Raw genomic sequence first — 23,772 nt, forward strand, 5'->3', positions numbered from 1 at the left:
CCACCAGGGGGCGTTATCCTGCTGAAAGAGGCCACTGCCAACAGGGGGCGTTATCCTGCTGAAAGAGGCCACTGCCATCAGGGATACCGCTAGCATGAAGGGGGGTGTACCTGGTCTACAACAATGTGTAGGTAGGGGGTACGTGTCTCAGTAACATCCACATGAATGCCAGGACCCAAGGTTGCCCAGCAGAACATGGCCCAGACCATCACACTGTCTCTGCTGACTTGCCTTCTTCCCATAGTGCATCCTGGTGCCATCTCTTCTCCAGGTAAATGAGGTCCACGCACCCAGCAGTCCACATGATGTAAAGGAAAACCTGACTCATCAGACCAGGCCACCTTCTTCTATTGCGCTATGGCCCAGTTCTGATGCTCACGTGCTCATTGTGCTTTGGATGGTGGACAGGGATCATCATGGACACTCTGACTGGTCTGTGTCTATGCAGCCCCATACACAGGAAGTTGTGATGCACTGTGTTCTGACACCTGTCTATCACAGCCAGCATTAACTTTTTCAGCAATGTGAGCTACAGTAGCTCGTCTGTGGGATCGGACCAGACGGGCTAGCCTTCACTCCCCACGAGCATCAATGAGCCTTGGGTGCCCCTGACCCTGTCACTTGTTCAGCAGTTGTCCTTCCTTGGACCACTTTTGGTAGGTACTGACCGCTGCATACCGGGAACAGCCCACAAGACCTGTCGTTTTGTAGATGTTCTGACCCAGTCGTCTAGCCATCACAAGTTGGCCCTTGTCAAAGTCACTCAGATCCTTACACTTGCCCATTTTTCCTGCTTCCAACACATCAACAGCAGCCTGTTCACTTGCTGCCCAGTATGTCCCACCCCCTGACGGGTGTAACGAGATAATCACTGTTACTCACTTACCTGGCAGTGGTTTTAATGTTTTGGCTGATGGGTGTATATTGTTCGTTTCCCATCAGAGGGATGCTGAGACTCGGAGCAGTCCTCCTGCTCCTCCTCCTCCTCCTCCCCCCTCACCGTGGCCCTGCAAGATTGAACGCTACAATAAACACAGATTAGAGTGGGATGTCGGGTCTCCGAGGACGTTACTCATACCAGGCAGTTGTGTGGAAGGTAGACCTGCGTCTGAAATGCAGAACCCAGTCACCCCAGCACGTGGCTTCATACTAATGGAGTCACACTGCCCCCTCGTGGTCAGCATGAGACACTACATTACGCAGCAGGGCGAACACGTTGACGTCCAGCCTCAGTGGCCTAATGGATAAGGCATTGGCCTCCTAAGCCGGGGATTGTGGGTTCGAGTCCCATCTGAGGTGGAGTGTTTTTCCTCTGACGCCTTGCCTCCATTACAAAGCTGATTATAAATAACTGAACAAGCCCATTTTATTTGCATAGTTCATTTCATACACAAAAACTGCTGAAATTGCTTTACATACGGCATAAAGAATGAATAAAAACAGAATAAGGGGAAGAAATACATGTTGAAAAGGCAGTTGAATGATAAAACGTGATCAGGTAAATGGAATCAAGAGATAAAAAGCACAGAGGACCAAAGTAGTCAGAACTGGTCAAATACAAGTCGTAGTCAGAACTGGTCAAATACAAGTCGTAGTCAGAACTGGTCAAATACAAGTCATAGTCAGAACTGGTCAAATACAAGTCGTAGTCAGAACTGGACAAATACAAGTCATAGTCAGAACTGGTCAAATACAAGTCTTAACTGGTTGGAGACCGCTTGTACCAGTAAGACACAGTGTAAGTCAGTCAACAAGTGAAACTCTTAACCAGGAAGACTGACTGGAACACAACTTGCTTGCATGTCTTTGACATTGTGGATCTGCGTAAGAGACTCGCAGATGCTGGAGTCCATGTTGCAGAGCGAGTCACTTAACATCAACCTGCAGGAGACACTTCTGGGTCTGATGCGCCTCACGTCGAGGGCTGTGTGGTGGTCTTCTTTAAGAAAATGGGATCACGGGGCGTCCACGTGGCGTAGCAGTCCATTCCGTTGCCTGCTAACACGGGGATCGCCAGTTCGAATCCCCGTGGTACCCCCAGATTGGTCGGGCGTCCCTACAGACACAATTGGCCGTGTCTGTGGGTGGGAAGCCGGATGTGGGTATGTGTCCTGGTCGCTGCAATAGCGCCTCCTCTGGTCGGTCGGGGCACCTGTTCGGGGGGGCGACCGGGGGGAATAGCTGATCCTCCCACGTGCTACGTCCCCCTGGTGAAACTCCTCGCTGTCAGGTGAAAAGAAGCAGCTGGCGACTCCGCATGTGGTAGTCTGCAGCCCTCCCCAGATCAGCAGAGGGGGTGGAGTAGAGACCAGGGCAGCTCGGAAGAGTGGGGTGATTGGCCGGATACAATTGGAGAGAAAAGGGGGGGGCACGAAAAAAAGGCTCATTCTGCATGTGCATGTCTCCGGTAGGATCCTGGACTTCCGGCGTGTCCCTCCTGTGGCTGGCCGGCTTGTCAACATGACCAAGGAGATCCGAGACGTCACCCGAGACAAGAAGCTGTGGAGGACGTTCTTCATCTCCCCAGGTGAGCAGGAGGCCCTAAACCCGCCTCCTCTTCATTCAGATTGGCTCTGATGCTAATCTGCTTAGCGAGGCAGCGTGGCTGAAACGCTGCACTCAGCAAGAATTCCCGTCGAGAATTTGGGAGTTTTGTTCCTCGTGGAATCTGATGAAACCTGACAGTCGTTTGTTTAAACGAAAGGGGGCGCTACAGTTTAACATTTAAAGGTAAAATATGTAAATCTGTCTACGTGAAAAGGCAGTGGTTAGCATGGTCGCCTCGCAGCAAGATGGGCCTGGGTTCAAGCCCCCGGGTAGTCCAGCCTTGGGAGGGTTGTCCCGGGTCGTCCTGTGTGGGGTGTTTGCATGTTCCCCCGTAGTCCAGAGACATGTAGGTCAGGTGAATCGGCCATACTGAATTGTCCCTAGGTGTGGGTGTGGGTGTGGGTGTGGGCCCTGTGATGGTCTGGCGGCCTGTCCAGGGTGTCTCCCCACCTGCCGCCCAATGCCTGCTGGGATAGGCTCCAGCATCCCTGCGACCCAGAGAGCAGGATAAGGGGTTCGGGTTCTGTCAGATCCTCATCAGACTATTGCTCCACCCCCACATGGGAGCCGTGGCTGATTCTGACTTCATATCACAGCATCACAGGTTTTGTAGGGGCGTCAACATTTGTTAACACATAAAATTACACAGGTAAGGGCGACCGGTAGTATGGCGAGCTATTCTGATGCATACCAACACGGGGATCGCCGGTTCGAATCCCCGCGTTACCTCCGGCTTGGTTGGGCGTCCCAACAGACCCAACTGGCCGTGTCTGCGGGTGGGAAGCCGGATGTAGGTATGTGTCCTGGTCGCTGAACTAGCGCCTCCTCTGGTCGGTCGGGGTGCCAGTTTGGGGGGAGTAGCGTGATCCTCCCACGCACTACCTCCCCCCTGGTGAAACTCCTCACTGTCAGGTGAAAAGAAGCAGCCGGTGACGCCACGTGTATGGGAGGAGGCAGGTGGTAGTCTGCAGCCCTCCCCGGGTCAGCAGAGGGGGTGGAGCAGAGACCGGGACGACTCGGAAGAGTGGGGTGACTGGCCAAGTGCACCTGGGGAGAAAAAGGGGCCCCCCGAAATTAAATTACACAGGTAATATCGTTTTTTCTTCTGGGCAAAGCACACGTGGCTGTAAATCCCTCTAGAGCAGGGGTGCCCAACTCCAGGCCTCAAGGGCCGCGGTGTCTCCGGGTATTTGTTCCAACCATGCACTACACCACCTGATTTAACTAAGTCCTTTCCCTCCTTGGTCCAAGAGGTGAGCTGATTAGTTAAATCAGGTGGTGTAGTGCATGGTTGGAACAAATACCCGGAGACACCGCGGCCCTCGAGGCCTGGAGTTGGGCACCCCTGCTCTAGATTATCACTCAGGGTTACTCCGACCTGACCTGACCTGACCTGGCTTGACTTCATGTCCCGTCTTCAAATCCAGTTTTAGGACCGACCCTGACTGCCCCACCCGGTATTCCCAGTCTCTCTCCACCGCCGTCCATCAGCGTCTAAAACGCCAGAAACATGACGTCATTTGAAGAACAGGACATTATTAGTTCTCACATTAAGGTTACAGTGTTTCATGTTTTTAACACTGAAAACAGCTCTCTTCTTCTCTTCTCTTCTCTCCTCTCCTCTCTTCTTCTCTTCTCTCCTCTCTTCTCTTCTCTTCTTCTCTTCTCTCCTCTCTTCTTCTCTTCTCTCCTCTCCTCTCTTCTCTTCTCTTCTTCTCTTCTTCTCTTCTCTTCTCTCTTCTCTCCTCTCCTCTCTTCTTCTCTCCTCTCCTCTCTTCTTCTCTCCTCTCCTCTCTTCTTCTCTTCTCTTCTTCTCTTCTTCTCTCCTCTCTTCTTCTCTTCTCTCCTCTCTTCTTCTCTCCTCTCCTCTCTTCTTCTCTTCTCTTCTCTCCTCTCTTCTTCTCTCCTCTCCTCTCTTCTTCTCTCCTCTCCTCTCTTCTTCTCTTCTCTCCTCTCTTCTTCTCTTCTCTTCCTCTCTTCTTCTCTCCTCTCTTCTTCTCTTCTCTCCTCTCTTCTTCTCTCCTCTCCTCTCTTCTTCTCTTCTCTTCTCTCCTCTCTTCTTCTCTTCTCTCCTCTCTTCTTCTCTTCTCTCCTCTCCTCTCTTCTTCTCTTCTCTTCTCTCCTCTCTTCTTCTCTCCTCTCCTCTCTTCTTCTCTCCTCTCCTCTCCTCTCTTCTTCTCTCCTCTCCTCTCTTCTTCTCTTCTCTCCTCTCTTCTTCTCTTCTCTCCTCTCTTCTCTTCTTCTCTTCTCTCCTCTCTTCTCTTTTCTTCTCTCCTCTCCTCTCCTCTCTTCTTCTCTTCTCTTCCTCTCCTCTCTTCTCTTCTTCTCTTCTCTCCTCTCTTCTCTTTTCTTCTCTCCTCTCTTCTCCTCTCTTCTTTTCTTCTCTCCTCTCTTCTCTTCTTCTCTCCTCTCTTCTCTTCCTCTCTTCTCTCCTCTTCTTCTCTCCTCTCTTCTTTTCTTCTCTCCTCTCTTCTCTCCTCTTCTTCTCTCCTCTCTTCTCTTCTCTTCCTCTCTTCTCTCCTCTTCTTCTCTCCTCTCTTCTCTCCTCTCTTCTTCTCTTCTCTCCTCTCTTCTCGTCTTCTCTTCTCTCCTCTTCTTCTCTCCTCTCTCCTCTCCTCTCTTCTTCTCTTCTCTCCTCTTCTCCTCTCTTCTTTTCTTCTCTCCTCTCTTCTTCTCCTCTCGTCTTCTCTCCTCTCTTCTTCTCTTGTCTTTTCTGTTCTCTGGCGTGCAGCTAACAACGTGTGTTTCTACGGGGAGTGTTCATATTACTGCTCCACTGAACACGCGCTGTGCGGTAAACCGGACCAGATCGAGGGATCGCTGGCCGCCTTCCTGCCAGACCTGGCCCTCGCCAAACGCAAAACCTGGAGGAACCCCTGGCGCCGGTCCTACCACAAACGCAAGAAGGCAGAGTAAGACATGTGACATGAGAGGTTAGAGGTCAGGCCGTAGAAAGCAGAGCGAGGGAAGTTTACTGTTCTCCTTTAGATCCCATCCGGATGCTGTGAAGGCCGTGACGGGATTTCACTCCAGCCAAACTACAGCAGCTGATTCTGCGCTTCGGTTCAATACGTTTTTTTTCTGTCATGTTACGGGGAAGCAAGGTGCAGACCGCCAAGTTCTGACTTGAGAACCGTACAAATGGCAGAGAAAGAAAACACATTTTAAATGCAAGGGTAAAGAAGAATGAAGAGTACGTGTGGGAGAGGCGTCCGGGTGGCGTGGTGGTCTGTTGCATTGACTACCAACATGGGGATCGCCAGTTCGAATCCCCATGTTACCTCCGGCTTGGTCGGGTGTCCCTACAGACACAATTGGCCGTGTCTGCAGGTGGGAAGCCGGATGTGGGTGTGTGTCCTGGTCGCTGCACTAGTGCCTCCTCTGGTCGGTCGGGGTGCCAGTTTGGGGGGGAGAGGGGACTGGGAGGAATAGCGTGATCCTCCCACGCTCTACGTCCCCCTGGTGAAACTCCTCAGTGTCAGGTGAAAAGAAGCAGCTGGTGACTCCACATGTATGGGAGGAGGCATGTGGTAGTCTGCAGCACTCCCCGGATCAGCAGAGGGGGTGGAGCAGAGACCGGGACGGCTCGGAAGAGTGGGGTAATTGGCTGGAGAAAATTGGGGTGAAAAAGTGGGGGTGGGGGTGGGGGGGGAGTACGTGTGGGAACTACAGGCACACGGTGAACAGATTACATGTAGTCCCTGGGTGATGTCAGTAGACTGAGGTTGGATCTGCAGCACAAAAACAGTGCTGCAGAAGGAACAGCGGAGTTAAATGGGTTGGGGGGGGGTTAAGGTGTATGTGGGGGGGGGGGGTCATACAGAGACATAAGGCTGCTGTGTTTGAATGTGCCACCAATCTTTATTTGTCCAACATCACGTTCCTTCCTCTGCTAGTCGGTGTTCTGTACTCACAACATTTACTTCCTGTCAGACTCGAGATCCTTCTGTCAGATGGCCTTTATCACTCTCTCCTTTAGTTCATTTTTCATTAATCAGATCCGGGCGGCACGGGGGCGCAGTGGTTGGCACAGTCACCTCACAGCAAGAAGGTCCTTGGTTCGGGCCCCGAGGTAGTCCAACCTTGGGGGTGGTCCCGGGTCGTCCTCTGTGTGGAGTTTGCATGTTCTCCCCGTGTCTGCGTGGGTTTCCTCCCACAGTCCAAAGACCTGTAGGTCAGGTGGATTGGCTGTACTAAATTGTCCATAGGTGTGTGTGTGTGTGTGTGTGTGTGTGTGATGGCCTGGCGACCTGTCCAGGGTGTCTCCCCACCTGCCACCCAGTGACTGCTGGGATAGGCTCCAGCATCCCCGCGACCCTGAGAGCAGGATAAGCGGTTCAGATAATGGATGGATGGCTGGATGGAGGGATGGATGGCTGGAGGGATGGCTAGATGGATGGATAATGGATGGATGGAGGGAGGGATGGCTAGATGGATGGATAATGGATGGCTGGAGGGAGGGATGGCTAGATGGATGGATAATGGATGGATGGAGGGAGGGATTATATCCTCTTCGTCTTCACAACACCTCACATCATGCTTGGCAGTCAGGCACATGAAGAGAACATCAGAGATGTTTTCTTGCAAGACAGCGCATGTTGATTTAGATCCCGTTACCCAACAGCTGGCCTCCCAAAATCACCTCTGGATGAAGATGAAGCCAACCCCACCCGTCTGAGAGGAGCTGGGGATGTCTAGCCGTGTCCCTCCCCTCTGGCCACACCATGACTCCTGTATAAACGAGGTTTCCTGTGTGTTCTCTGTAGATGGGAAGTCGACCCAGACTACTGCGAGGAGGTCAAACAGACGCCGCCGTACGACAGAGGGACACGCCTGCTGGACATCATGGACATGACCATCTTCGACTTCCTCATGGGTGAGTCGTCGTGTCTCATAGACATGTATGTTACTGTACACGTGCATGTGCGTCGCCAGCGGGGCTGGGGAGTGTTGGTCATCAACACAACAGGGTTTGTGTGGTCGTCAGCAGTCACACAGAGAACAGTCGTAGCCACGTTCCAAGTACTTGTCACCATTCATCTGACAATCCTTCATTTCAATGTAAACCAGTGTGGGGCATCGGGTAGCGCGGCGGTCTAGTCCGTTGCCTACCAACACGGGGCTCGCCGGTTTGAATCCCCGTGTTACCTCCTGCTTGGTCGGGCGTCCCTACAGACACAATTGGCCGTGTCTGTGGGTGTGTGTCCTGGTCGCTGCACTAGCGCCTCCTCCCACGCGCTACGCCCCCCCTGGTGAAACTCCTCACTGTCAGGAACGACGAAGCAGCTGGTTGACTCCACATGTATCAGAGGAGACATGTGGTAGTCTGCAGAGGGGGTGGAGCAGAGACCGGGACGGCTCGGAAGGGTGGGGTAATTGGCTGGATACAATCGGGAAGAAATCGAGGGAAAATTCCACACAAAAATAAATAAATAAATAAATAAATAAATAAATAAAATCTAAACCAATGTGTCATCCCACTACCAAAGTATAGACCACAGGACAGGAAGCTGCTGTCCCTCCCAGATTGACTGACAGGTGTCTTAACACAAGGACTAACAGTAAATGTGGGTTTCTGATGTGTTCTGATGCTGAACAAGGTATGTTCACGTCACTGATGGTTGTAAAGACTGGAGTAAAACACACCCGTATTTTCTTTTCTTTTTTTTCTTGGCTCCCCCCCTTCCCTCCCCCCATTGTACTTGGCAGAGGTGGAAAACTCCGCTTCATAAAGTAGAAGTCCTAACCATGTATTTGCTCCACCCATGCACTAAACACAATACTTCACCCAGGGAGGCGAGCTAATCAGGTAAATCAGCTGGTCTAGTCCATGGGTGGAGCAAATACATGGTTAGTACTTCTACTTTCTGAAGCTGGGTTTTCCACCTCTGGTACTCGGTCAATTACCCCACTCTTCCGAGCCGTCCCGGTCGCTACTCCACCCCCTCTGCTGATCCAGGGAAGGCTGCAGACTACCACATGCCTCCTCCCATACATGTGGAGTCACCAGCCGATTAGCTAGTCAGCGTCACGGGCGGGACTAACGCCATCGTCCAGCTGTTGTCAAGCGTTAGACGGCATGTCTTCTGAATATCGCCCGACATCCTAGAGCCCAGACACATCAAACCGACTAGCGGCGACGAAGACCAACTGCTGCGTCGGCCAGAGAGCATGTACGTCCTGCACTGAGTCGCTAAGCTGAACAGCCAATCGGAGTGACCTCGCTCACCGACGGGCTCCGCCCATTCAACATGCTGAATTGGCCGAAAAGCTGCCGACAGGGGTCCGACTAGTGCCAACGGTGTGGGACACACCACAAAAACCAGGGCCACAGACGCCCACCGACAACCCGACACTGGCCGATACCGGTGTGTCAGGGCCCAGAGTTGTTTTTATTTGGCTCCGCGCCACTCTGAAAACCCCGGCAACACCAGTATGTTGGCATGGCTACGCATCAGTGTCGACTTAAAAAAAGACATTAGATTCAGGCGGATGCGGTGGTCTCTAGTGGTTGGTTAGGAAAAAGGAAATCCCCCTCCCCCACGGAAGTCAATTAGAGCGGAGGCAATCTCAGACTGGAGATGGAAATGGAGCGTAACGAGTTGACAATTCTGTCCGATATCAGGCAACTGAAAGCATGGACAACCGCTTTCAACTCCGGGGACATGGATGCTTACAGGAAGGCCATCAGAGGCCACGTGGGAGTACAGAGACAAAGTAGAGTCCCGCTGTCAGGGCTCCAACCAATCACAAACTACAAGGGACAACCCAGCTGTACCCCACAGTCGTCAGCCTCGCTCCCAGATGAGCTTCACACCTCCTATGCTGGCATCGAGGCAGCAATCATGGAACCTCCTACAGAGACTCCTGCAGCACCGGAAGTCATGGCACTATCACTGACTGTGGCCGAGATGAGGAAAACCTTCAAGAAGGTTAACTCCCACAAAGCACCTGGCCTGGATGGCATTCCGGGGTGAGTTCCCAAAGCCTGTGCTGACCAGCTAGCCGGCTTGTTCACAGACATATTCAACATGTCTACGGCCCAGTCTGTAGGCCCCACATGCTTCAAAAAGGCCACCATTGCCCCAGTTCCCAAAAAGCCAAGGTAACTTGCCTCAATGACTACCACCCTGTAGCTCTCACATCAGTCATCATGCTTCAACCGGCTAGTCAAGACCCACATAACCTCATCACTAACTGATATGCTGAGCCCACTACAGTTTGCCTACAGACCAAACTGATCTACCCATGACATCATCGCCACCATGCTGCACATCGCCCTGTCCCACTCGGACAAGAGGAAAATGTATGTGAGAATGCTGTTCATCGACTACAACCCAGTGTTCAACACCATCGTGCCCTCAGAGAGCCGTGACTCAACACTTACCTCTGCAACTGGATACTGAACTTTCTGACAGGCAGACCCCAGGAGGTGAAGATGGGCAACATCACCTCCTCCTCACTGATCCTGAACACCGATGGCCTGCAGAGCTGCATGCTAAGCCTGCTCCTGGACTCCATGTTCACTCACGACTGTGTGGCACCACAGCTCTAATGCCATCGTCAAGATTGCCGATGATACCATCGTTTTCGCCCTCATCACAGACAGCAACAAGATGGCCTACAGCAGGGGCGTCCAGGTAGCATAGCGGTCTATTCCGTTGTCTACCAACAAGGGAATCGCCGGTTCGAATCCCCGTGTTACCTCCGGCTTGGTCGGGCGTCCCTACAGACACAATTGGCCGTGTTTGCAGGTGGGAAGCCGGATGTGGGTATGTGTCCTGGTCGCTGCACTAGCGCCTCCTCTGGTCGGTCGGGGCGCCTGTTCGGGGGGAGGGGGAACAGCACGATCCTCCCACACACTACGTCCCCCTGGTGAAACTCCTCACTGTCAGGTGAAAAGAAGCAGCTGGTGACTCCACATGTATGGGAGGAGGCATGTGGTAGTCTGCAGGCCTCCCCGGATCAGCAGAGGGGGTGGAGCAGAGACCGGGACGGCTTGGAAGAGTGGGGTAATTGGCCAAGTACAATTGGGGAGAAAAAAGGGGGGAAAATCCCCCCCACCAAAAGCTAACTTGAAGTGATCGGGTTGTGTCTCGCTGCTGCTGTAATTAAAATGATTACATCACTAATTACAGTTTAAAGAGAGTATTTAGTAATCAGTTACATTTTAGAGTTGTAATCTTTCCAGCACCAACACACATACACACATACAAACCACATGCACGCTCACATGCACTCTCGCTTTTGGTCTGTTTACCTGCTCACCTCCTATTACTCCTACCACAGGAAACATGGACCGGCACCACTACGAGACGTTTGAAAAGTTTGGAAACGAGACGTTCATCATCCACCTGGACAACGGACGGGGGTGAGCCTCTCTCTCATCCCTTCATTCCCTTTTCATTTTGAAGGTCTCTTGCTCATCTGAGCGGCAGCGGCCATGTTTGGAGGGAAAGCAGACAGGGAGGTCTTCCTGAGCTAGCTTTCATTTAATTATATCGAGACGTGGTGAAGTAGCATGGTCTGTCCTCGTTTCTGTCAGTCCTGGTCAGAGAGACGCTGGAGAGGTTTCGGCATGTAGTGAAGCTGCACACCAGGACCTCTTCATGGTAAAATAACGTGCACATGCTCAGATTCAGCTCGGCGTGGGTCTTCTTATCTAATGCTCTGTGTGCAACGGCGCCAAAGTGTTGGTGTGCACAGGAAATGATGTGTTTTACGTCACTGCAACAAAAACACTCCAGACACGACGCCATAGCAATGGAAACACTAGCGAACTCCAGACCTGCTGCTCCATGTGCTGTCTCACAGGAAAGATCTGAAGAAAGACTGAAATTTAAGAGGATGAATGGCAGGACGCCAAAACAATCATTTTTTCTCGGGCTGGTATTTGATGGCTGGAGTAAACTGAAGGATGACATTGTGATCTGTAGCGAGAGTAGGGTGCAGGCGGAGGAGAGCCTGGAGAGGTGGAGGTATGCACTGGAGAGAGGAGGAATCAAAGTCAGTAGGAGCAAGACAGAATACCTATGTGTGAAGGAGAGGGAGGACAGTGGAATGGTGAGGATGCAAGGAGTGGAGGTGTAGAAGGTGGATGAGTTTAAATACTTGGGGTCAACTGTCCAAAGTAATGGGGAGTGCAGAAGAGAGGTGAAGAAGAGAGTGCAGGCAGGGTGGAGTGGGTGGAGAAGAGAGTGCAGGCAGGGTGGAGTGGGTGGAGAAGAGTGTCAGGAGTGATGTGTGACAGAAGGGTACCAGCAAGAGATAAAGGGAAGGTTTACAAGATGGTAGTGAGACCAGCTATGTTGTATGGTTTGGAGACAGTGGTACTGATGAAAAGACAGGAGGTGGAGCTGGAGGTGGCAGAGATGAAGATGATAAGATTTTCACTGGGAGTGATGAAGAAGGACAGGATTAGGAAGGAGTCTATTACAGGGCAGTGATGGACTGGGACAGAAAATAGGCTCTGGCATTTGGTCCCAACCAGCCTATTTTCCAAAGGGGGGGGGGGGGCGCACTTACAGGCTGTCCTAACTAAACAACACACACTGAAGAGACCATAAACTAAACAACACACACTGAAGAGACCATAAACTAAACAACACACACTGAAGAGACCATAAACTAAACAACACACACTGAAGAGACCATAAACTAAACAACACACACTGAAGAGACCATAAACTAGACAACACACACTGAACAGACCATAAACTAGACAACACACACTGAAGAGACCATAAACTAGACAACACACACTGAAGAGACCATAAACTAAACAACACACACTGAAGAGACCATAAACTAGACAACACACACTGAAGAGACCATAAACTAAACAACACACACTGAAGAGACCATAAACTAAACAACACACACTGAAGAGACCATAAACTAGACAACACACACTGAAGAGACCATAAACTAAACAACACACACTGAAGAGACCATAAACTAAACAACACACACTGAAGAGACCATAAACTAAACAACACACACTGAAGAGACCATAAACTAAACAACACACACTGAAGAGACCATAAACTAAACAACACACACTGAAGAGACCATAAACTAAACAACACACACTGAAGAGACCATAAACTAAACAACACACACTGAAGAGACCATAAACAAACAACACACACTGAAGAGACCATAAACTAAACAACACACACTGAAGAGACCATAAACTAAACAACACACACTGAAGAGACCATAAACTAGACAACACACACTGAAGAGACCATAAACTAAACAACACACACTGAAGAGACCATAAACTAGACAACACACACTGAAGAGACCATAAACTAAACAACACACACTGAAGAGACCATAAACTAGACAACACACACTGAAGAGACCATAAACTAGACAACACACACTGAAGAGACCATAAACTAGACAACACACACTGAAGAGACCATAAACTAAACAACACACACTGAAGAGACCATAAACTAGACAACACACACTGAAGAGACCATAAACTAGACAACACACACTGAAGAGACCATTAACTAAACAACACACACTGAAGAGACCATAAACTAGACAACACACACTGAAGAGACCATAAACTAAACAACACACACTGAAGAGACCATAAACTAAACAACACACACTGGAGAGACCATAAACTAAACAACACACACTGAAGAGACCATAAACTAAACAACACACACTAAAGAGACCATAAACTAAACAACACACACTAAAGAGACCATAAACTAAACAACACACACTGGAGAGACCATAAACTAAACAACACACACTGAAGAGACCATAAACTAAACAACACACACTGAAGAGACCATAAACTAGACAACACACACTGAAGAGACCATAAACTAAACAACACACACTGAAGAGACCATAAACTAGACAACACACACTGAAGAGACCATAAACTAGACAACACACACTGAAGAGACCATTAACTAAACAACACACACTGAAGAGACCATAAACTAGACAACACACACTGAAGAGACCATAAACTAAACAACACACACTGAAGAGACCATAAACTAAACAACACACACTGGAGAGACCATAAACTAGACAACACACACTGGAGAGACCATAAACTAGACAACACACACTGAAGAGACCATAAACTAGACAACACACACTGAAGAGACCATAAACTAAACAACACACACTGAAGAGACCATAAACTAAACAACACACACTGAAGAGACCATAAACTGAACAACACACACTGAAGAGACCATAAACTAAACAACACACACTGAAGAGACCATAAACTAAACAACACACACTGAAGAGACCATAAACTAGACAACACACACTGAAGAGACCATAAACTAGACAACACACACTGAAGAGACCATAAACTAAACAACACACACTGAAGAGACCATAAACTAGACAACACACACTGAAGAGACTATAAACTAAACAACACACACTGAAGAGACCATAAACTAAACGACACACACTGAAGAGACCATAAACTAAACAACACACACTGAAGAGACCATAAACTAGACGACACACACTGAAGAGACCATAAACTAAACAACACACACTGAAGAGACCATAAACTAGACAACACACACTGAAGAGACCATAAACTAGACAACACACACTGAAGAGACCATAAACTAAACAACACACACTGAAGAGACCATAAACTAAACAACACACACTGGAGAGACCATAAACTAAACAACACACACTGGAGAGACCATAAACTAAACAACACACACTGAAGAGACCATAAACTAGACAACACACACTGAAGAGACCATAAACTAAACAACACACACTGAAGAGACCATAAACTAGACAACACACACTGAAGAGACCATAAACTAAACAACACACACTGAAGAGACCATAAACTAGACAACACACACTGAAGAGACCATAAACTAAACAACACACACTGAAGAGACCATAAACTAAACAACACACACTGAAGAGACCATAAACTAAACAACACACACTGGAGAGACCATAAACTAGACAACACACACTGAAGAGACCATAAACTAGACAACACACACTGAAGAGACCATAAACTAGACAACACACACTGAAGAGACCATAAACTAAACAACACACACTGAACAGACCATAAACTAAACAACACACACTGGAGAGACCATAAACTAGACAACACACACTGAAGAGACCATAAACTAGACAACACACACTGAAGAGACCATAAACTAAACAACACACACTGAAGAGACCATAAACTAGACAACACACACTGAAGAGACCATAAACTAAACAACACACACTGAAGAGACCATAAACTAAACAACACACACTGAAGAGACCATAAACTAAACAACACACACTGAAGAGACCATAAACTAAACAACACACACTAAAGAGACCATAAACTAGACAACACACACTGAAGAGACCATAAACTAAACGACACACACTGAAGAGACCATAAACTAAACAACACACACTGAAGAGACCATAAACTAAACAACACACACTGAAGAGACCATAAACTAAACGACACACACTGAAGAGACCATAAACTAAACAACACACACTGAAGAGACCATAAACTAGACAACACACACTGAAGAGACCATAAACTAAACAACACACACTGAAGAGACCATAAACTAAACAACACACACTGAAGAGACCATAAACTAAACAACACACACTGAAGAGACCATAAACTAAACGACACACACTGAAGAGACCATAAACTAAACAACACACACTGAAGAGACCATAAACTAGACAACACACACTGAAGAGACCATAAACTAGACAACACACAATGAAGAGACCATAAACTAAACAACACACACTGAAGAGACCATAAACTAAACAACACACACTGAAGAGACCATTAACTAAACAACACACACTGAAGAGACCATAAACTAAACAACACACACTGAAGAGACCATAAACTAGACAACACACACTGAAGAGACCATAAACTAGACAACACACACTGAAGAGACCATAAACTAAACAACACACACTGAAGAGACCATAAACTAAACAACACACACTGAAGAGACCATAAACTAAACAACACACACTAAAGAGACCATAAACTAAACAACACACACTAAAGAGACCATAAATTAGACAACACACACTAAAGAGACCATAAACTAAACAACACACACTAAAGAGACCTTGTTAGAACACAACAGAGTGGCAGTGATGGAATAGGCGTAAAGAACAGGAGCTTATGCTCGCATACTTTTGTTAATGCAAATGACGCTAAAATTCAGAACACTCCGCAGTCGGCACCAACAGCACCCCCTACAGGCTTCCACAATAATGGCATACCCCATGAAGTTCAGTCATGTGAGCCACGCCCGCTTTGTGCCGTTAGTCGTTTTAAACACTGATGTTGTTGCTCTGATCTGGGGGACACTTGAAGAATAAACCCAACTCGTCTGGTTTCAGCCGTGTGAAATACTTAAGATTGTTACGTGTCTCTCCCTCCTCGTTGTGTCTCTCTCCCTCCTCGTTGTCTCTCTCCCTCCTCGTGTCTCTCACCCTCCTTGTTGTGTCTCTCTCCCTCCTTGTTGTGTCTCTCATCCTCCTCGTTATGTCTCTCTCCCTCCTCGTTGTGTCTCTCTCCCTCCTTGTTGTGTCTCTCTCCCTCCTCGTGTCTCTCACCCTCCTCGTTGTGTCTCTCTCCCTCCTTGTTGTCTCTCTCTCCCTCCTCGTTGTGTCTCTCTCCCTCCTCGTTGTCTCTCCCTCCTCGTGTCTCTCATCCTTGTTGTGTCTCTCTCCCTCCTCGTTGTCTCTCTCCCTCCTCGTTGTCTCTCCCTCCTCGTGTCTCTCACCCTCCTCGTGTCTCTCACCCTCCTCGTTGTCTCTCTCTCCCTCCTTGTTGTGTCTCTCTCCCTCCTCGTGTCTCTCTCCCTCCTCGTTGTCTCTCCCTCCTCGTGTCTCTCACCCTCCTCGTTGTCTCTCTCTCCCTCCTCGTTGTGTCTCTCATCCTCCTCGTTGTGTCTCTGTCCGTCCTCGTTGTCTCTCTCCCTCCTCATGTCTCTAACCCTCCTCGCTGTCTCTCTCTCCCTCCTCGTTGTGTCTCTCATCCTCCTCGTTGTGTCTCTCTCCTTCCTCGTTGTGTCTCTCACCCTCCTCGTTGTGTCTCTCTCCCTCCTCGTTGTGTCTCTCTCCCTCCTCGTTGTGTCTCTCACCCTCCTCGTTGTCTCTTTCACCCTCCTCGTTGTGTCTCTCTCCCTCCTCGTTGTCTCTCTCCCTCCTCGTGTCTCTAACCCTCCTCGTTGTGTCTCTCATCCTCCTCGTTGTGTCTCTCATCCTCCTCGTTGTGTCTCTCTCCTGCCTCGTTGTCTCTCTCACCCTCCTCGTTGTCTCTCTCTCCCTCCTCGTTGTGTCTCTCTCCCTCCTCGTTGTGTCTCTCACCCTCCTCGTTGTCTCTCTCTCCCTCCTCGTTGTGTCTCTCATCCTCCTCGTTGTGTCTCTCTCCTGCCTCGTTGTCTCTCTCACCCTCCTCGTTGTCTCTCTCTCCCTCCTCGTTGTGTCTCTCTCCCTCCTCGTTGTCTCTCTCTCCCTCCTCGTTGTGTCTCTCTCCCTCCTCGTTGTGTCTCTCATCCTCCTCGTTGTGTCTCTCTCCTGCCTCGTTGTCTCTCTCACCCTCCTCGTTGTCTCTCTCTCCCTCCTCGTTGTGTCTCTCTCCCTCCTCGTTGTGTCTCTCACCCTCCTCGTTGTCTCTCTCTCCCTCCTCGTTGCGTCTCTCTCCCTCCTCGTTGTGTCTCTCACCCTCCTCGTTGTCTCTCTCACCCTCCTCGTTGTCTCTCTCTCCCTCCTCGTTACGTCTCTCTCCCTCCTCGTTGTGTCTCTCACCCCTCTCATTGGCGTGCCTCTCTTCCTCGTTAGCATCATGTCTCTCTGGTATCTCCTCGTTAGCTTGACTCCCTCCCTTGTTAGCTTGTGTCTCCCCCTTGCGTCTCTCTCCCTCCGTGTTAGCTTGTCTCTCTGTCTCTCCCTCCTTGTTAGCTTGTCTCTCTGTCTCTCCCTCCTCGTTAGCATGTCTATCCCTCCTTGTGCTCCTCTTCCTCATGCTAACTGCTAACGTTAGCTAGTTTAGTCGTTTTGGACATGGCGGGCTGCATAAACATAGGTAACTTGGCGCATTTAGCGGCGCCAGCCACAAGGCTTTTCTTCTTCCTCTCTTTCTTTTTCAGCACCTCCTCTTCTTTTTTACTGTTTTCTTCCTTTTTTAACCTTTTATTGTTGAACTCCACCAAAGACGAACGTGACCAACTTGACCGCACCCTGATTGCACTAAGACTAGTCCTGGGCCAATCCACTTGAGGAGGGGAGGGGCCGCTCCCGCTCACCACCTTGCACCAACACTAGTCAATACAGTTTACCAGGGAGCCGCCGCCCCCCCCCCACAAAAGTGGGCCAGCCCATCCTGTATAGAGGGCCGGTGTGATACGTGATTGTAGCCGCCTGCATTGAAAAATGTTCCTCTTCTCAGAATATAGCGGCCCAGCGGCCCAACAGTGCAGCGGCCCAGCGGCCCAACAGTGCAGCGGCCCTTCTGGCATTTGCCAGAACTGCCAGACTGTCTGTTCGGGCGTGTTAGAGGGACAGCTCAGGTTGGACGGTTTGGAGACAAAGCAAGAGAGACAAGATGGAGATGGTTTGGACATGTGTGGAGGAGAGATGCTGGGTATACTGGGAGAAGGATGCTGAATATGGAGCTGCCAGGGAAGAGGAGAAGAGGAAGGCCAAAGAGGAGGTTTATGGATGTGGTGAGGGAGGACATGCAGGTGGCTGGTGTGACAGAGGAAGATGCAGAGGACAGGAAGAGATGGAAACGGATGATCCGCTGTGGCGCCCCCTAACGGGAGCAGCTGAAAGTAGTGGTAGTAGTAGTAGCAGTGGTGGTGGTAGTAATAGTAGTAGTGGTGGTGGTAATAGTAGTAGTAGCGGTGGTGGTAGTAGTAGCAGTAGTAGTACTGGTGGTGGTAGTAGTAGTAGAAGTAATAGTAGTGGTGATGGTGGTAGTAGTAATAGTAGAAGTAGTAGTAATAGTACTAATAGTAGTAGTGGTAGTAGTAGTACTAGTAGTGTGGTGGTAGTAGTACTAGTAGTGGTGGTGGTGGTGGTAGTAGTGATGGTGATAGTAGTAATAGTAGTAGTGGTAGTAATAGTACTAATAGTAGTAGTGGTAGTAGTAGTACTAGTAGTGGTGGTGGTGGTAGTAGTAGTGGTGGTAGTAGTAATAATAGTAGTGGTGGTAGTGATAGTAGTAGCAGTGGTGGTGGTTGTGTTCGTAGTAGTAGTGGTAGTAGTAGCACTGGTGGTGGTGGTGGTGGTAGTAGTGGTAGTAGTAGTAGTACTGGTGGTAGTAGTAGTAGTAAACTGAAAGATGAGCTGGAGAGGAAATGTAATGCACAGCTGGGTCTCTTTCTCCTGGACAGGTAGTGCCTGCTAAACTAGCTTCATACCCATGTTAGCTTGATGGCTACTTTAGCATACATCATGTTAGCTTCTCTTATTGAAGTTGAAGCATTGTGTTGAACAGGATGTGGCATCGTCTAAACTACCATTTCCTGAAATTCTGAAAATTCCTTTCTCTGGCTTTAAAGTTATGTATTACTGATAGTTTGTGTTGTTGTCAGTCCCACTAGTCAACCAGTAGAGTCTTCGCTGAGGAACTTGATTAGGAGGTCGTCCTGGGTACGACGGTAAACTGCAGCCGCCGGGTTGTCGCGGACTAAACTGGCCCCCCCACTTCAACCCTTGGGTTGTTGTGAGGAGGGTGTGTGGACACCCAGCAGGACTAAAATCAAAACCTGTCAAAAGGCGGACGAGTTCCTCTGTGAACCACCGGCCGTCCATACCTGGAGAGGAGATAGAGACCACCAGGTACTCCCCCTACTGACACACAATGATGACACAACCTGCTGAGGCATCAGCTCACCTTCATAGGTTACGGAACTGATGATGATGATGATGTCTCGTTGGCTGGAGTTGTCTGGCGTCCAGGAGGGAATTCAGACCAAAGCTAAATAAAGTACAGAACAGGCCTGTAAAACGTGTTAGAGGAAGTCCGAAGGAGAACAGCGCCGTCAGCTCCGTCTTTTCCGTCACTCCTGCTTCACCGTGGCTGACAATCAACCTGCGGCGTCTTCAGACGTTCACTTGCGCAAACCTGATCCGCTTCCTCAGTGTGGAAGCTGCAAGCCAACTGCTCCTTAATGCTATGTCCAGTCGTCACCTCTAGGGGGCGACCTTACTTTATTAAATCCGCTGCGTCTTTTCCAGGCGTAAAAAGCTGCTGAAGTCGCGCCTTTTGAGCCTTTTGAGCCTTTCCTTTGACGTGGAGCTTTGTTTCTTTAGGTTTGTGGCGGACACTGGTCATGTGTTTTACTGCTCTGCCTCTTTAGTTTTATTTAAATATGGCGCACCTTTTAAATCTTTCTGTCAATAAAATGTGCTTTCTTCTGGTGAACCGAAGGCAGCTCCCTCATTCCTGCTGCGTTTGTGTGCAGGTTTGGAAAACACTCCCATGACGAGGTGTCCATCCTGGTGCCGCTGACTCAGTGCTGCAGGTCAGTCCTGGTCGCGCCATTGTTATGTTGTGTGGCGAGTGAGTGACAGCGATGCTAAAACGTGACTCTGCCTTCTGTCCAGGGTGCGCAAGTCCACACACCTCCGTCTTCAGCTGCTGGCGAAGGAGGAGTACCTGCTGTCCTCTCTGATGTCCGAGTCGCTGGTCAGAGACCGGCTCAGCCCCATCCTCATCCAGCCACACCTGCAGGCCATGGACCGCCGCCTACGCAAGGTGACTGTGTGTGTGTGTGTGTGTGTGTGTGTGTGTGTGTGTGTGTGTGTGTGTGTGTGTGTGTGTGTGTGTTCATTTATAGACCATGCGTCCGGAGTAAGATAGGTTCTTGTGTTCTTGTGTTTCTTTCTGGTTCTTGCTACCATGCTGCTTCTCCTCCCCCTGTAAACTCTTATTATTTTTGTTATTGCCTTTTTATTATTTTTTGATATTTTATACCCCCCCCCTTTTTCTTTTTTTTCCTCTGAATTGTACTTGGCCAACTACCCCACTCTCCCGAGCCGTCCCGGTCTCTGTCCCACCCCCTCTGCTGGTCCGGGGAGGGCTGCAGACTACCACATGCCTCCTCCCATACATGTGGAGTCACCAGCCGCTTCTTTTCACCTGACAGTGAGGAGTTTCACCAGTTCCCCCGAACAGGCGCCCCAACCAACCAGAAGAGGTGCTATTGCAGCGACCAGGACAAATACCCACATCTGGTGTCGGTACTTGATCTGCTCGCCCTACCGGATGTTCGGGGTCCTGCGACTACAGATGACATCACTACTTCACGCATTATGATTGGGCAGGGGCTAGTTCAGTTTAGGAACAGCAGGAAACAGTAGACTGACGTTAGACGCGGCCCTCGTGCACGTTCGTTCGTCCAGGACCCCCCCCCCCCCGAAAAGCCTGCAGCCTTGCTCCTTAGATGCAGCTCGGGCCTCGCACCTTTACTATCCAACTCTATGTCAACGTGGATTGTAAAAAACACATCGACTGTGCTCGGGCTTGCTCCGGATATGCCTGGGCTTGCTGCTCCGGATGTGCCTGGGCTTGCTCCGGATGTGCCTGGGCTTGCTCCGGATGTGCCTGGGCTTGCTCCGGATATGCTCAGGCTTGCTCCGGATGTGCCTGGGCTTGCTGCTCCGGATTTGCCTGGGCTTGCTCCGGATGTGCCTGGGCTTGCTCCGGATATGCTCAGGCTTGCTCCGGATATGCCTGGGCTTCCTGCTCCGGATGTGCCTGGGCTTGCTCCGGATGTGCCTGGGCTTGCTCCGGATATGCTCAGGCTTGCTCCGGATGTGCCTGGGCTTGCTCCGGATGTGCCTGGGCTTGCTGCTCCGGATGTGCCTGGGCTTGCTCCGGATGTGCCTGGGCTTGCTGCTCCGGATGTGCCTGGGCTTGCTCCGGATGTGCTCGGGCTTGCTCCGGATGTGCCTGGGCTTGCTCCGGATATGCTCTGGCTTGCTCCGGATGTGCCTGGGCTTGCTCCGGATATGCCTGGGCTTGCTCCGGATGTGCCTGGGCTTGCTCCGGATGTGCCTGGGCTTGCTCCGGATATGCTCGGGCTTGCTCCGGATGTGCCTGGGCTTGCTCCGGATATGCTCGGGCTTGCTCCGGACGTGCCTGGGCTTGCTCCGGACGTGCCTGGGCTCGCTCCGGACGTGCCTGCGCTCGCTCCGGAGGTGCCTGGGCTCGCTCCGGACGTGCCTGGGCTCGCTCCGGACGTGCCTGGGCTCGCTCCGGACGTGCCTGGGCTCGCTCCGGATGTGCCTGGGCTCGCTCCGGACGTGCCTGGGCTCGCTCCGGATGTGCCTGGGCTCGCTCCGGACGTGCCTGGGCTCGCTCCGGATGTGCCTGGGCTTGCTCGATCATAATCCGTGACACCATAAGTAGTCGGAGGACCCCGAGTCGATATCGTACCCGAGCTGAAATGGAACCCACACCGGCTTCCCACCCGCAGACACGGCCAATTGTGTCTGTAGGGACGCCTGACCAAGCCGGAGGTAACGCGGGGATTCGAACCGCAGATTTGGCCTTTCTAACTCGGGAACATTCAATAACACAGTTCTGATACTGAAAACAACACGTCTAGAACAATGCTAGGCTCACACAAGTTGTCAAATTTTAAACAGCTGGTATTTTCTTTTTCATTCTTCTTCGATTTTGTCCTTCGTTGTACTTTTTTACATAAAACTGTAGTCCACCTCATTCTCCTGCATGAAGTCGTGATGTTTATCATATTCTAAGCAGACTGGGTAGACCCCACTCCTGCAGCTGAATCCTGCCTGAACCGGCCTGAATACCACGATGATGATGATGATGATGATGATGAATGTTCTCATGATCACATGCAGGTGCTGAATGTGTTGTCGGACTGTATTGAGAAGGAGGGCTACAGCGGCGTGGTGGAGGACGACCTCCAGCTGAACAGAGCACACACGGGCCCCCCGCGGAGGTAGTCGTCTGGCCGCTGGGGGGGGGGGGTCTGGACACGACTGACCACTTGCAGATATGAGACTGGACCCTGCACTGCTCCTGTTCTTATGACTGTGTGTGTGTGTGTGTGTGTGTGTGTGAGAGACGGTGAGGGCCATCCGTCGCCGTCACGAGGCTGCGTGTGGACTACCTGAACTGGTTTCCGTCAAAAGCCAGACTGTCTGGAAGTGGAAGCCTGCTGAACGGGAGAGGTCTCATCCTTTGACAAACAGAGCAATGAGTGGCGAAGAGGGCAGGGGAAAGATGATGATGATGATGATGATGATGATGATGATGATGATGATGATGATGATGATTGAAAGGACCGTTGATAGGCAGCAGGACAGAACTGGGACTCAAACATGAGCGGAAGCGGACTGCCTTACATCACCTGAACTGCTGAGACGATTCCGCCCCGGACCCTCGCTTGCACCCGAACCCACCATAGCACATCCAGCCATGAAAGTCCCAAACAGACTCCGTCTTCATCTTGTTTCTGGCTCTTTTTGTTTTTTTTAACTCGGTGGATTCTGGTGGACTTGCAGAGCCTCTGTGGCCTCTGCACCGCTCAGCCACGTTCCTCTGCTGTTTCCTGTTCAACGTCTGAATGAACCTGAAGACGCTCTGTTGATTTGCTGCAAAATGTTTTTCTTCTCGCTGATTGTCTTTTATTGTTGACTCGAACTATTTCAGCCTTTTTTATCATTATTTTTATTATTTCCGGTGTTCAAGGTGGAAACTTTAGACTTGGAGTGCAGGTTTACTCCCGGATATGTGGGTTAATGCCGCCCATCGTACGTCACTTTCTATTGAGAGAGTATTTATTGAGATTTATATTTATTGTGGGAAATGAGTGAGAGGATCAGCCACATGGGCTTTTCTGTTTAGAGTGACTGTTGGATGCGTCACATCTCAGACGTGCATTTCCACGTTTGTCCAGCAGAGGGCAGACAGTGCACGTTGGATCGTCGTGCACGCGCAGATCCACCGCCTGTCAATCATCCCACCTCCCTCCACCCGTCACCACACTGGATCATGATTAAACTCAGTGGGAACCAGTGGCGGCTGGTGTTAAAAATGTTTTGGGGGGGGGGGCGCTATGTACCTCGGTGCAGCACCCCTGACAGCTGCTTTAGTGTCCACACAGTCACAGTTATTCAGAAGGACCATGTGGCCTATAG

At 50.2% G+C, this 23,772-nt stretch overlaps 1 protein-coding gene and 1 non-coding gene across 3 annotated transcripts in view; both read left to right on the forward strand.

Annotated features, from left to right (window-relative positions):
• fam20cb (FAM20C golgi associated secretory pathway kinase b) overlaps positions 1-22,612 on the forward strand; it is a 107,409-nt gene extending 84,797 nt beyond the window's left edge. Inside the window, exons 5-11 of one of the 2 annotated variants that reach the window (XM_056297121.1) lie at positions 2,412-2,527; positions 5,279-5,459; positions 7,314-7,423; positions 10,837-10,918; positions 20,061-20,120; positions 20,203-20,353; positions 22,471-22,612. In XM_056297121.1, the coding sequence (XP_056153096.1) occupies positions 2,412-2,527; positions 5,279-5,459; positions 7,314-7,423; positions 10,837-10,918; positions 20,061-20,120; positions 20,203-20,353; positions 22,471-22,575 (805 nt within the window). In that variant the 3' untranslated portion in view covers positions 22,576-22,612. The remainder of the gene's footprint in view (positions 1-2,411; positions 2,528-5,278; positions 5,460-7,313; positions 7,424-10,836; positions 10,919-20,060; positions 20,121-20,202; positions 20,354-22,470) is intronic. The other variant, XM_056297120.1, reaches the window with a different exon arrangement.
• Positions 1,227-1,299, forward strand: trnar-ccu (transfer RNA arginine (anticodon CCU)). Its single transcript has one exon. It is a non-coding gene; the product is annotated as a tRNA-Arg (tRNA).
• Positions 22,613-23,772: the final 1,160 nt, after the last annotated feature.

Source organism: Lampris incognitus, chromosome 17 (genome assembly GCF_029633865.1).
Source record: "Lampris incognitus isolate fLamInc1 chromosome 17, fLamInc1.hap2, whole genome shotgun sequence".
Lineage (NCBI taxonomy): Eukaryota > Metazoa > Chordata > Actinopteri > Lampriformes > Lampridae > Lampris > Lampris incognitus.